We start from the raw sequence: 15645 nt of genomic DNA, 5'->3' as shown, positions 1-15645 counted from the left end.
CATGACAATCATGCTGGCTCAAATCACAACAGCCGAGGCAAATCGAAACCTTATTGAAAAATTCCTCATGTCTAGAGGTAGACTAATCAAACCAGTGCCAAGCTATTCATTTTATAGCCTATCCATCACTTTTCCCAGTAATGGACTAGTTTTGGGTAAAGCCAGATTATATTTTGGACATGTCATTGATAGATTGTGCAACTACTGCAAAGAAGTGAATATGGTAGATGTAATATGGGAGTATAGAGACCCTTAACAAATGGGTGAAAATCTGTGGACTTAATCAACAGCCTTCAAGATTTGACATGTTGGGCTCAAAGGCCCTAGGTTTCTATATTTCCTTCCCTTTCCTCTAATAAAGAAGAAGAAAAACTTTACAATGTTCTCCAATACGGTCTATGGCTACAATGTAGATAGCCAATGCTCATGTAAAAGAATGCTAACAATTGTAAGCCACACACATATACGTATTTGACATTGTCAAAACCATTCGCTATCACTATATTCTGATGTACACAAGGTATACGCTCCTGAATGCATAGATGACAAGGAGCACCGGAAGAAACCCAGGTTTCTTATCCTCTTCAAAGCAAACCTGATGTGGTTGGTGACAGATTGGCGGGACTATTTCATAATTTATTATCTAGCAATGACACCACAATTCTAACTGTCACATATAATAATATAACTGTAAACCAAGAAAGAAACCTGTCTAGAACTGCAGGAACAGATGGCACAGATGGAGGAAAGCAGATGGACAATGAGTCTATGGTAAATTAAAAATAACACTTAGAAAGCACTGTGTTGCTGTCCAGACATTAACATGATCAGCCTTTTCACAATACTTCTTATACAAAGTGAGCATCATATGCCTTAATCCTTTGTGACCACCAAAGAATGCCTGTCATTTCAAATAACTTTTCAGCATAGGCTGTCATGTATGTACATAAGAAATAACACTATTTCTGGCCATATGAGATTTGTTTCCTGCAATTTTAGCTAGTATTTCCCTCTGTAAGATCTATCTATCATATTGTGGTTGGACAGAAGGAAAACCTGATGTTCTGTTTCTAGGCAGCTCATGTTCATAAACCAGAGCAGTAAGAATTACATTGTACATATGCAGTACTCAGCATTCTAGCTGTGAATCCAGCACTGGGATGAGATAAAACACTAGTAGCATAGTCCGCATTTATCTGTGGGCCTGTCTTTCACGCTGCTCTCTTCTTGTGCCTTTCCCTCCTCCTCTCTCAGTAAATGTCACTAGGCAGACCTAATCGGAGAACTCTGTAGGCAAGCAGTCTGTCTTGTTTTGCCCAAGATGGATTTTTAGTTGTATATGGAGATAAATGATGAGTTTAGAAGGTTGGGGTGTAGGGAAAATGCAAGTGTACCTAAGGGAGCCACATAAATAATGGTGCACCAATACGCTGCATGAAGATTAATACATTTCAAAAATAAAATACCAACCTACCCAAATAACAGCCAAAAATTATACTTAAAAGGAACCGTTCATTACCAAGACAACTCCTTCTTGTTCTGAATGTTTGCCCCCTGTGAAAATAAAAACACTTATACTCACCTCACGTGCCAGCGCCATTCTAGCAGTGCTGGCACTTGCGTTCCCGGGGCTCACGTGTGGTTGTTATGACACATGAGCCCTGCCAGAAATCTTGCTTGTTTGTAGATGACCCAATTTCCACCAAAAAATTTTTTTAAATTTCTTTCCAAATCAGACAATGTGATTTTCAGGATTTGTTTTCTCATTTTGTCTCTCATAGTTGAGGTCTACCTATGATGTCAATTACAGGCCTCTCTCATCTTTTTAAGTGGGAGAACTTGCACAATTGGTGGCTGACTAAATACTTTTTTTCCCCACTGTAAGTATAAGTGTTTTGGTCGACAAGGGGTTGTACTAGTTGTGGACAACCCCTTTAATAAAACAAGTAATCATGATCCTGGCAAAAATCACACGTGTTATAAATTGCATTTCACAGTTTCTGAACTTGATTGTAAAATTTGTATTCTCATTTTAGAAATCGCTTGCTATGTGTTATTTTAAACAGCTGCATTCTTTTTTCAACAATGTTTTTGTGGATTTTTTATCTAAAGGGAATCTGTCAGCAAGTTTTTGCTAGGTAGTTTGACTGCAGCATGATGTAGTAGGGAGAGAGACCATGATTACAGCGATGTATCACTTAGTTTACCGGGTGCAGCAGTTGTGATAGAAACAGTTTTCTTTGTTACAAATCTAGGAGAGCTCAGAATGCTGAGCCCTGTGTAACCCCGCACACCACTGATTGGCAGCTCTCTGTGTACAAGGTATATCGACAGAAAGATGCTAAATCAGTGGTGGTGCTGGGGGTGTAGATAGACTGGGAGGCACGAGAGCAGCTAGCCCTGCAGTGATAATCTCCTGATGATAAAACACTGATTGTACTAAAACAGTAAAACACAGCTGTCACACAGACTATCGCTGGAAACAGGCTCTCTACATCTAAATCATGGTGCTCTCAGATTACATAGCAAAAACCTGCAGATAGATGCCCTTTAACACAACAAAAGGATGTTTACTAAGATAAGGTTGCTACAATTCAGGCTTATAAGAATCAGAAGTTTGTCCTGAAATGAGACCCCATGCACCAACATTGGCACAAATTGGCTACTGTCAATATTCAGGAGCATACAGATTCCCAGCAAGCAGGAAGACAGAAGGAAAAGGGGACAAGACACTCCCTGAAGATTGATCTTGATAAAATAAACCTCTTAAAAGGGGTTGTCCACTACTCTGACAACACTTTCCCAATCCCTATGTTTCACCCTAGTAAAATAATAACCCTCTATACTCACCCCCAGTGACGACACTCTCTCTCTCAGAGATCACAAGACTTTGGCTGCAGGAATAGCATGACATAACAATGTCATGCGATCCTCGGGAAAGCATGTGCGGCAGTAACGGCGCTAGAGAGGAATATAGGTGTTATTACTTTGCAATGAGGAAACATAGGGATTCAGACAGGGTTGTCTAAGTAGTGGACAACCCCTTTGAAGGGTCACTTTACATACATGCAGTTTTTTTCATAAATCCACGTGATCTAACACATGCATTTTCACGTGCAGCTTTCAGCTGAGTTTTTTTTACCACAAATAAAAATGTGTTTTTTTATAGCATAAGTAATATATTATTCAACAAATGATTAAACCCGCCCCTCCCCTTTCAAACCCTAATAAATGTGCTACCGTGAAAGCTTTTTATTTAATCATTTTGCTGGCAATGAAAAACAGGTGTGAAATGTTCATACTAAAACGCTATCTTTTATAATGAGAACATCAAACTAGGCACATATCCAATTTCTAGAAAGAAATACATGTGGCCATTAGGGCTGTAAATCAGATTCATACGCTATCACCCAATGCCACAAATCACTAAAGCTTCATTTCCACCTGCAATATAAATTAGAAAATGTGCTCTACGGCTAGGTATCAGTATTAAGTAGGTGTTAATATGCATGCAAACCAAACCGTGTGTAAACATCATTAGGATATGTCTCGCAGAGTGATCTGTGACTCATGTACCAACCATTACCCATAGCAATTTAGGGGATAAGCAATTTATGCAAACTATACACAAAACACACGGTGTGCCGTTATTTACTTTTCCAGAAACTAGTGTATGCAGAGGTCTTAAAGGGACACTGTCTGCAAAAATATCATTATAATCCACAAACAAAATTGTAAGTCACAAATAAAAAAAGTTTAAGAGAGTAAAATATTTTTTATATAGTTATTTGCTGCCAATTGTCAACTTAAGATCCTCAGTTGTTGCAATGTTGAAGGGGTTTTCTGACAAGCAACTTCTAATACAGATCCACAAGATAGGTGATGTCTGATTGATTGGGACTACATTGATCCCTAATCACGGTAATGAACCAATGGTTCATTGGTTGAGCATCTGACATGTTGTTCCATTCAAAGTTTATAAGGCTGACAAAGACAGACGGGCAGCACGGTGGCTCAGTGGTTAGAACTGCAGCCTTTCTCCCTGTGTTTGCGGGGGTTTCCTCCAGGTTCTCCGGTTTCCTCCCACATTCCAAAGACATACTGATAGGGAATCTAGATTGTGAGCCACAATGGGGACAGTGCCCTGTAAAGTGCTGTGGAATTAATGGTGCTATAAAAGTGAATAAAATAAATAAATAAATACAATCTATATTTAGAGTTACTTCAATACTAAAAAGGAGTCAAATGGACAGGTCTATTGTGTAACTTGCATTTAAAGGGACGCCACCTGTCATTGCATTATATTCAGAGGCAGGATTACAATGTGAGCAAATTAGGACTTCTCTCATCTTCAGAGTTCTCTAATTTCAGAGTCCATGGGACTCTCATGATCTCATCCACAACAAGAGTACTTAAAAAACAAGTGTCCAGTTCTCTAGTAATCCACCATCTAGTTTCAGCTGCCTCCTGTCTCACCTATTGCAAACTAAGAAAGAAGGGGGCACTAGATGGAGGATGCCAAGTGGATCACTAGAGAACTGGGCACGTGCATTTACTCACTTGTTATGAAGCTGTGAATGAGAACATACGCAGTATGATTACAACCACAGCTCACTATGTACTGACCAGTGACTGAAGCCACACCTGCTGCACCTCCATGACTGAAAGGCAGAGGCTGCCGGGAGGAATAAAGTTCATTTTCCACCGGCAGCCACGGCTCAAGGCTTTTTAACGCTATTAACCTGCACATGGACCCCATATTTGCAGGTTAGCAGCTTTTTTCACATGAAAGGTCCCTTTAACCAATTTATCTGTGTTGTTCCACTAGGACTTTTTACTGTTGAAAATGCCATCTGCTCACCTTCCATTGCAGCTTTTACTGTAATCCTACCGCTGCTGAAAAGGAGCCATGCTGAAAGCTCTTCTTCAAAGGACAGCAAGTATGAATGAATAAAAGGTCAGAGTGAAAATTAAAATATTAAAGGGAACCTGACTATCTGGAGCAACATCTATAAGCTATTTATATGGCTGAATCAGTATTTTAAGCCTGTTTGCAGGCAATCCCACCATGTGGACAAAGTTAAATAGTAAATAGTGATACTCACCTTTTGAAACTTCTTGCACCACATATCCAAAGGACCTTGACTAGTCAAAAAGGTGACGGCTATGGGCAGGCCAGTCCAAGCCACTGAGGCATGACTGTGATCCCTGATCTGTCCTCGCGCTCTCCTCCCAGAACTATCCCGCAGCTGCTTATGACTTTGGCAATGCCCAGTGTAACTTCAAGCCTCTGGAAGTAGGTAAAGTTCCACTTTGCGCGTTGAGACGTTCACAAGTAACTTTGGGATGTAAATATCCGGGAGGAGAATGTGAGGCTGGATCAGAGATCACACTCACACTTTAGTGGGTAGGCTATTGGCAGACGTCATTTTGACAAGTGAAGGTCCTTTGGATATGTGGTAAAAAAAAAAAGGTTAAAAAGGTGATTATCACCATATACTTCAAACTTTCCCCACATATTGGATTGCTGGTAAATCAGCCGTAAAATTAGTTTATATGTGTTTTTTTAATAAAGATACTGATATTAAAAAAAAAGATAAGACACGAAGTAATAAAATATCAATTATCTATTATAACATTCCTAATTTCATGTATAAAGAGTATCAATCTATAAACACTGCTATTGGCAATGGATCCGCAGAAATAAAGCTTCTTACATACAACACACAGTCGCTTTTCTTTCATCCTCATTATTTCTGCGCCATGAGTTTTACCAAGCACTGGTAGATACAATGTCCTTGGCATATGGGTAAATGTGCAACAAGTGACATGTTGCCAGGCAATAAATAGGCATTTCAAATGGTTTAAAGTTTGAAAAGTGCTTCAGGTTACGTTCCCGTAGATGGAATTATCTACCCCGGCTTACTGGCACTACTAGAAAAGAACAAGCCTACTATAACTAAACTGCTCACCTACATAAAGAATGCTCCATATTCTTTCATACAATGCTTTAATACAAGCCAGTTTCTCAATGATAGCTGTCATTGAAAGAAAAGAATCATTAGTGTTTAATTTTATTATACATTTTTATATTCTTTTACATGATGGAAAAAAAAAAATCAGCATATTCAAAGCAAAGATGACTTCATGCTGTGCCGGATTTCAGCCCAACGAGACAAGCAGTGTCTAAACATTCACAAGTGATTATTATGTTCCTTTGAAACACAGAACCACTCAGTTTTGCAGATTTTTGCAATATGTGGGACTACATTATAGAGATGATCAAATTCTCCCCTTTCCTTAACAGGGGTTTGTCCAATAGTTAGATTATGTTTTCTTTAGGCAAGGATTGCTGGACAATTCAAATGGAGGCACACTCACCTTCCAGCGCTCGCGCAGATCCAGCAGAGGCAGGCGCCGGCTCGGGAAGCAGGGCTGCGGAGTTGGAGTCGTGGAGTCATGGAAATTGAGGAGTCGGAGTCAGAGTCGGAGGTTTGGCTTACCGACTCCACAGCCCTGTCTGGAAGCAATGTCGGTTTCATTCAGAAGACAGCACTCTTCTAGTCACTTGACTAGATTGACTCGCTGCAGCCAATCACAGGTTTTAACAATGCTGTGATTTCCAAATGGAGCAAACACTGGCTTCTGGATTGGCCTGCGCTATTAGGCCAGCATACCTTTGTTTATTATTTTCAAACAATTAATGCCCAAAAAATATTTTTTTGTATCTGATAAAAGGAAAGAAATTGTGGCAAGTATGGTCAACTTCATCCTTAGTAATGTTACATGTAGGTCAGCTAATGTTTACACTGTACGCATCACTAATTTATTTAAACTCTCCCAATACAAACAACCATCTCAGTGACCGAGACAAGATGGTTAAATCACAAAATAGAACCCATACTTTGCCACCAAAAATGCTGAAAAAAATTTAGCTGCGTTTTTTGATGCGTTTTTTTTCACCACCCATTACTTCTAATGGGTGAAGGAACGCTGAAAGAAGTGACATGCTCTATTTTTCATATATGCAAGCAAGGCAGAAAATATGTAGCAAACAAAAAGCAACATGTGTGATCAGAGAATTCTAGTTTCTCATAGACTTTGCTGGTACTGCTAGACGCAGCTAAAAATTCGCAGAAAAACACAACGTGTGTGAACATAGCCTCAGTATTTAACCACTTGGCAATAACAATTTATATCACAAGTAAAGTTTGTGTGAATTAATTCGGACAACACGATCCAACGGCCAGAACAGTGAGCTGTGGAAACAGGATAAGAGCCATGACTTTACACCAGGCTGGATAATCAAAAGAGGAGCCACGAATTTCGTCAGGTAAGAGACGGTGTTCACGGCTGCCAATAGGCGTTCCCTTAATTTTGTGAATTTTTGGGGGTCTCTGGCATGCTTTTGATAAAGCTTCTCTAGAGCTCGCCTGAAAAAAAAATGCATTTTAAAAATAAATTCATGGACCAAAAATAAGTGATTCATAACTTCTTCCACATACTATTTTGGTGCCAAAAGCAGTATCATCACAGCTGGGATAGCAAAGCCAAAGCAACAGAATCTTTTAGTCTTAAAATGAATATTGGTAAAACGTACACACACTCAAGAATGGCTTTACAGCTCCGTATAATTTAAGAGGTTGCTGAAAGTTCACAATGTTAGTTTGGAAAAATATACATGATCCAGAAAAAGACAGTGCCAGCGACATTACTAAGAAAAAGCATTTATATTCACTGCAACATGGTAGTCATGCCCTTTAGGCACTTCAACGACTACGTTAGAACCAAAGCCACTGCATAATGTGACCGTCATTATGATGTCAGAGTGGTCTTCACCTGATGTCCCCTTCACAACAGGACCCAACACAGTCCAATGCATAAAATAAGTAAGGCTAAGGCCATGCAGAAATAGTAAAAACCATGCAAATCTCACTGGTGTGTCTTTAGCCATTTATAAAATAGAAAATTACACTTTTCACGGCTCACATATCCATCTTGGTCTCATTCACACATGCGTCTTTCACGTACATGTCCTATCCATAGTTTCATGTAACCCATCCATGTGATGCATGAGCAGGACTAAACACGCCATTTGCCATGCCCCTATACCATGCATTACATAACCCCAGGCACCCACTTAGCCTCAGGGTTATATGACAAAGAACTTTTATCATCTCATAACTACTACTAAATATTTTTTCTGAAGCTATGTGTGAACATACCCAAAGTCCTTTATGTGTCTAAAGTAACACGTTCAGGTGAAAAACACTTTTCTTTCAGGTCCATCCTATGAATATCTGCATCTTGTACCTGTCTGTAGAGTACACTGACTATCTGGCGCTGCACCAGTCAGGACTTCCTTTCGGTACTAAGGAGGCTATAATATAAAATCTCTGTTGCCCTGCAGTAACAACCACACCGAGCAGCACTTTCAGGGGCTGTCAACTGTCAGCAGGTTTTTGTTATGCAATCTGAGATTGAGAAGAATGCAATCTGAGATTGAGAAGAATGATGTAGGGGCAGAGACCCTGACTCCAGCGATGTGTCACTTACTAAACAGTGCTTTGCTGTTTCAATAAAATCAGTGTTTCATCTGCAGCAGATTATCACTACAGGAGTAAGTCTCTCGTGCCTCCTAGTCCAACCATGCCATCACCACTGATTAGCAGCTTTCTGTCAATATACAGCATACACAGAAAGCTGTGGTGTGGGCGGGGTTATACAGAGCTCAGCATTTGAGCACTGCTAGATCAGCAGCAGAGAAAACGGTAACTTTACCAAGTAAATTAAATGATACATTGCTGAAATCAGGATCTCTGTCCTTACATCATGTTACTGTCAGATTACATAGCAAAAATCCACTGGTAGATTACCTTGACGTCTAATAACACCTAACACTTTTGTTTGAAGAACTTCAAAATAGTGCCACACTTCAGAGCGATGTTTAGTTAGGTCCTTGGGATTTCAAGACCTGGACCCCCATCAATCACACTAAACATCACTGTGAAGTTCAGCAGAATTTTAAAGTCTTACAAAAAGGGCAGTGTACACCCAGAGCGATGTACCAGCCCTATAGTAAGTTTTTGGTTCCATACATTGCTCGGTGGTGAGAGTGGTGTATGGATCCATAGACCGCTCTCAGTGTTCTATTACAGCAGCTGCGCATTTCAGAACTGTTTAGTGAGATGAGTGGGGTTTTAGGCTTCAGACCTTAACATGTCACTGCAATTTGTAGTCCCTATCACATATAGAAGATAGTCTGAAATGATAATTTACATTGAGAGCAACAAATGGAATACATTTTAACCCTTAAAGAAACAAAACTCTTTTTTGGTCCCAAAGGGTTTTCCGGTTGCAACAGGTTATCACCAATTAAGAGGGTAGGTGATAACTTTTGATAGTAGTTGAAGCCCCACCTGAGATTCCCACGATCACCAGAAAGAGAGAATAGTGTTCCCTGTTTGAACGAAGCAGCAGCTGGGTTTGTGTTCTTCACTCACTCTATATAGGATTGTAAAAGATAGCTAAGCTCGGTACCCTACTAACTCGATCAGTGCCACAGACAATATATGAAGAGGCACTGCATACAGTGGCTTTCAAATGTATTCACCCCCCTTTGGCATTTTTCATGCTTTGCTACTTCACAACCTGCAATTTCACTGTTTTTTAGGGGGGGGGGTGAGGGGGGAGGCCTACAACTTTGAACATTTGGTTTCTCTTTTTTTAAGTGAAGCAAACAACAAATAGGACAAAATAACTGAAAACTAAAGTGTGCATAACTAGTCACCCCTCTAAAGTCATTACTTTGTAGAGCCTCCTTTTGAGGCAATTGGAGCTGCAAGTAGCTTTGGATAAGTCTTTATGAGCTTTCCACTGGAATTTTAGCCCATTTCTCAAGACAAAACAGCTCCAGCTCCCTCAAGTTAGATGGTTTCCTCTGGTGAACAGAAATCTTCAAGTCTGACAACAGATTCTCAATTGGATTAAGGTCTGGGCTTTGACTAGGCCACTCCAAAACATTTACACGTTTCCCCTTAAACCACTCGAGTGTTGCTTTAGCAGTACGCTTTGGGGCATTGTCTTGTTGGAAGGTGAACCTCCATCCCAGTCTCAAATCACTGATAGGACAGGTTTTGGTCAAGAATATCCCTGTATTTTGCAGCATCCATCTTCCCCCTTGACAATTTTCCCTGTCCCTGCTGCCGAAAAACATCCCCACAGCATGATGCTGCCACCATGTTTCACTGTGTTGATGGCGCTCTAGGGGCGATGAGCTGTGTTGGTTTTGAACCAGACATAGCGTTTACCTTGGTGGCCAAAAAGTTCAATTTTGGTCTCATCTGACCACAGCACCTTCATCCATCCATACATTTGGGGAGTGTACCACGTGTCTTTTGCCAAACTCAACAAGAACCTTACAATTTTTGTGTGCAAGTAAAAGCTTTTTCTGCCCACTCTACCATAAGGCCACCTCTATGAACTGTACGGCTTATTGTGGTTGTATGAACAGATACTCCCAGTCTCTACTTGGGAACTCAGCAGCTACTTCAGGGTTACCTTTGGTCTCTGTGCTGCCTTCCTGCTTAATGCCCTTTTTGCCCGGGCTGAGAGTTTTGGTGGACAGCCCTCTCTTGGCAGATTTGTTGTGGTATCACGTTCTTTCTATTTGATGGTGCTTGAGGGGATCATCAGAGATTGAGATATTTTTTTTTTCTTTTATAACCCAACCCTGACTTGTATTTCTCAACAACTTTGTCCCTGACTTGTTTGGAGGTCTCCTTGGTCTTCATGGAGTTGTTTAGTTAGTAGCACCTCTTGCTTAATGGTGTTGCAGTCTCTGTGGCCTTTCAGAAAAGGTGTGTATATACTGACACTTGTACTGCACACAGGTGGACTTCCTTTCACTTTGCATGTGACTTATGTAAGGTAATTGCTTGCACCAGAAATGATTAGGGGCTTCATAGCAAAAGGGGTTAATACATATGCACATGACAATTTTTAGTTATTTGATCCCATACATTTAATTTATTCCTTTATTTACTCACTTCACCAACTTAGACTATTTAGTGCTGGTGCATCACACACAAATCGGATTACAAAAATATTTAAACACAGATTGTAAAGTAACAAAATAAATAAAAAGCAAAGGGAGGGGAGGTAATACTTGTGCAAACCACTGTTTATGTTCCATAAGGGTTTTTAATAATCTAGTAGTCATCACCTGCCTTATAGATGTCCTATGAGAATGAGTGTCTTGATCCCCCCTTTCTCAATCTGAATGGGCTTGAATTGAGCAGCATTGTCTCCCATGACCGCTGCTCTACTTACAGTAGGTCTCTGTGACAGACAGCAGTAGGGAGCACAATACCTGTCAGTCCCATAGACACTGTTGTGGAAATGCTCATGTGTGACCAGGACACTCCATTCAATCCTGATCACAGTAGACATATGAGGATTTATTTTTTGCAGGATGAGACGTCATTTTCACTGCCACCTGTTTGAAGTATACATAACTTATTGATTAAGGACATTTTTCATTTTTGAGCCTTTGTTCTTTTCCCCCTTTCTTCCAAGAGTCAGATTTTTTTTTTGTCGATACAGCCATATGAGGAATTATTTTTTTTTTTTGCGGGATGAGTTGTAGTTTTGAATGACAACATTAATTCTATCAAATAAAAATGCCAAGTGTCAATGTAATTGCATTGTTTTTCGGGTTTTCTTTTTAGGGCATTAATTGTACGAAAAAAAAAATAACCTGGGAATAGGATTATGGTGATACCAAGCTTAAGGTTGTTTTTTATCTATTTTTTGTTTGTGTCGCCATCCATGGAGCTGTATAGGGGCTTGTTTGTGCACGCTGAGTTGTACTTTTTATTGATACCATTTTGCAGTACATGAGACATTTTGATAGCTTTTTCTTGCATTCTCTTATAGAAGCATGACAACCAGGAAAAAAGCAATTCTGATGTTTCGATTTGTTATTTACAATGATTAACGTACGGTTTAAATAATGTCATATAGTCCATAGAGTGGATATTTTTGGACAAGACAATACAAAATGTTTATTTTTTCTTAATTGTTTTATTACTGAACAGGAAAAATTAGGGCGATTTAATCCTTTATTATTTTTTACTATATTGTTTTATTTATACCATTTCAGTGAGCAACTCCATAACTCCCTTCTCTTCCATACCGTTCAATATCACCCCATGTGTGCTTGTCTACTCCCTCTCTATGGAAAGAGTTTGTAAGCTCTGCACATCTTCAGACACAGCTGTTGGACGGCAGAGGAGGCCGGTAACCTAGGCAATGAGCAGTAAACATTAAAAACAAAAAAAACACTATATTCTGCTCGTGAACAGAGATTTTGAACAGCAAGTAAATTGTAAACTTGCTTGTTTTTGCAAGTACTATGAAATTTTACCCATTAAAAAATCTGAGACGACCCTTTTAATAATTGAACCTGTAATGTAATAATGTGTCCTTCAGATTTACATGAATCTAGGAGGCAACTGCTAACCACTATGGCGCTGGACAGCACATCCCTGAACGACAGACAGAATATCCCAGTCACTAGGGCTTTAGTACTATACTATTATTTCAAGATACAATTATATTTTTGTATCATTAAATTGCATTTGATTAAACAACTGGTTGCTCCTTTGCTAAATCAATACCCTACAGCTGGATCCGCAGTCACTGCACCTAATCCATTGTCTGAGCCATTATTTCAAACACAGCTTTACAAAGTGTCCTAAGTGTTTGCATTTTATTGTCATGTAAAGATCAGCAGCTTCATTTCTCCATCTGCTGCCAAGAATTTGTAAAGAAGACCACCCTTGGAAGATAACAAAAAACAAACTGATCTTCACAAGACAGAGGATGAAATGTCTGATGCATTCTCCAAACTCATTCTACCGCATTTTAATAGATCTTTTTCCAGCATGAAAAGTGACATATTCCCATCTCTCCATGAAGAGCCCAAGGGGGCTAAAGGGAATGAGATCTGAATGAGTCCCTAAGGCTGAATTCAGACGTCCGTGAAACACGGACCACCGTGATGTACAGACTGGCAGTGGGTCTACTGATCTAAAATCAACAGCCTTATTGGAATTATTAGAAGACTGTTGAATTTGGGTTAGATGACCCGATGCCAGTCTGTACATCACGGTGCGTACACAGACTATTTCACAGACGTCTGAATTCGGCCTGTCATTCATGTGCAATTTTTTTTATTGCTTTTCTTTTAGAAAATCATTGAGAACTGCTGCATTTGCAACACAGAAATCCGGTTGGTTCGGATTTCCTGTCTTTCATGCCATATTTAGGGTCACAATGTGGCCTCATTCACGTTAATTACGTTGCGACATAGTATCACAGTACTGCACTACTTGACTATGTAGCCAAAGTCATCATGTATCTGTAGCCTAATTGGAACACCATTGGATAATTATATGATGTCAAAGTGACATGATCATTGCAGGCAATCGCAGGCCTCAGAGGTCAAGTGACTGAAGAGCGGGACGTCACCACCCAATGTACCGTGGAGATCATCAGAAAACCTTTCACTGGAGCGACCGAGGCTAGAGCCGGGGAATAGAACTTCTTTTGATATTTTTTTAAAAATCCATGCCTTTCAATTTTTTTCTGAAAGTTGGACAAACTGAGACAGCTCCACACAGGGCAGGGGTTGCTGCTTAAACCCTTAAATGCCACTGTCTAGAAGTGACAGCAGTTTTTAAGTCGAAGAATCCTGGCAGCGTGTCTGATTAGGCGCTCATCAGCGCCCCCTTGACACCTGCTGATGGGTTGTTATGGCAGTCTGCTGAAGGTCCCTGTCGCTTCCATCTTGGTATAGCTGGGCTTCATTGGAGACCTTGATTTCTATTATATACGAAAATACTGAAGTTTGCAATGTATAGACTAAGCAAACAATCACAGGTTGAGGTGCCCTATATGGCCCAAAAAAAAGTTATATATATATAAAATATAAAATTACAGAGCCTCTCCCTTCCCCCTGAATTAAAAATAAATAAGTATTCAGTATCACTGCATCAGTGCTGTGCCAATGTCACAAGTGCCCCAAACAATACCAATAATACCACAGCTTAGAACGCAAAAACCAAGCACTAATACATGTCCATCAGATGCAGAAAACAATATAGAACAGAAATGGAGACCTGAACCAAAGATCTTATTTCTTGTTTCTAAAGTTAAGAAGTTTAAGCCACTAAAGTACAAGATGGGCATCGCCGTGGCCAGAGAATCACATTCCCAGCTCATAATGAACTCAGGAAAAATGAAACACAAGATGAATTGTGGATTTTACTATTTCATCTCCCTTTGAATTGATCTTTCCGTTGTCTAGTAGGGTGTCATTCAGGACTACGACTCGTCCCGCAAAAAGCAAACCAGACACGGCTGTGCTGATGGAAAATAATAACGTTATGGCTCTTCCAAAAAAGGAAATAATGACAAATGGCTGTCATTAAGGGGTTAACATAGCAGATCAGCTAAATCCTCTTCCCTGCCTCTAGCAACCAATCACAGAGCAGCTTTCACTTTTCAACAGTAGAATACAAAATAAAAGCTGCTGTGTGATTGGTTGCTATGGGCAACAGCAGCTTTCTTGCAGACAGCTGTAGAAATCTCCCATTAATTGGCACCATTGGTTAAAGTACCAGCAGCAGCGCTGCCAGAGGAAACTTTCCTGCCAGGTTACATGCAGAATAACAATGCCCTTACCAATAAGCAGGACAGTGCCAACCTTCACATTGGCAGGGCTGAGGTAAGACGTTCCCTGATCCCTGTACTGGGAGGTCTCCATGCCCGGGTGCGGGGTCCTATTCCTCCCCTTAGTAGAGGCTGCACCCCGCTGCCGGTGCCGGGGGTGCCCGTCAGTTGATCCACTTTGCTCCATTGACCGGGACTTCCCTTCCACGGCCATGCTGCAGATCACCGCCGAGTGAGAGCCCTGCAATACAAATGGAGAGCTCCCACATTGATGGGAGCAGCGCAGGCACGAAGGGGTCGTTTCTACAACGGAGCTGCTCCTGTGGGCCGTGACGTCACGGGAAGGGGCGGAGCCTCCTGGCTTCCACTGCCGCGCTCAGAACAGGAAGCGGCTGCAGCAGTAGTGCACGTGTATACACTACACAGAGAGGGCGATGTGTATGCAGGAACCTTACCATGCAGTGCAGGAGAGGACTGTATAGATGGCAGGAGGGATGCGCGGTATATAGAGGAGTGCTGTCCTGCAGGCGGGCGCTGTGTATAGAGGGCAGAGAGGAGCGCTGTTCTGCACAAAAGGGCTGGGTATAGATTGGTTGAGTGAAGAGAGAAGCGAGGTTCTGTAGGAGTTGGCTGTATGTAGAGGGGCTGATGTACTGCAAATGGGGCTATGTATAGAGGGCTGAGAGGAGGGATTTACTGCAATATGTGGCTGTGTGCTGTACTGCTGGAGGGTGCTGTATATACAGGGACTGATGCACCACACTATGAGGCTGTATGTAGTGGACTGAGAGGAGTGCTTTACTCCAGGAGGGGGCTATATATACAGGGACTGATGCACCACACTATGAGGCTGTATGTAGTGGACTGAGAGGAGTGCTTTACTCCAGGAGGGGGCTATATATACAGGGA

General features: G+C 40.9%; 1 protein-coding gene across 1 annotated transcript in view; it reads right to left on the bottom strand.

The window, feature by feature from the left end:
- Window positions 1-15096, bottom strand: part of DPY19L1 (dpy-19 like C-mannosyltransferase 1) — a 220856-nt gene extending 205760 nt beyond the window's left edge. The window contains exon 1 of the mRNA XM_073678263.1: window positions 14749-15096. Within this exon, the coding sequence (XP_073534364.1) occupies window positions 14749-14950 (202 nt within the window). The 5' untranslated portion in view covers window positions 14951-15096. The remainder of the gene's footprint in view (window positions 1-14748) is intronic.
- Between the last annotated feature and the right edge of the window lie 549 nt (window positions 15097-15645).

This window comes from Phyllobates terribilis, unplaced genomic scaffold, assembly GCF_046119375.1.
Source record: "Phyllobates terribilis strain yellow unplaced genomic scaffold, ASM4611937v1 Scaffold_4__5_contigs__length_816908805, whole genome shotgun sequence".
Classification (NCBI taxonomy): domain Eukaryota; kingdom Metazoa; phylum Chordata; class Amphibia; order Anura; family Dendrobatidae; genus Phyllobates; species Phyllobates terribilis.
The sequence above is the reverse complement of the archived record's forward strand: the minus strand, read 5'-3'. Positions and strand labels throughout refer to the sequence as shown.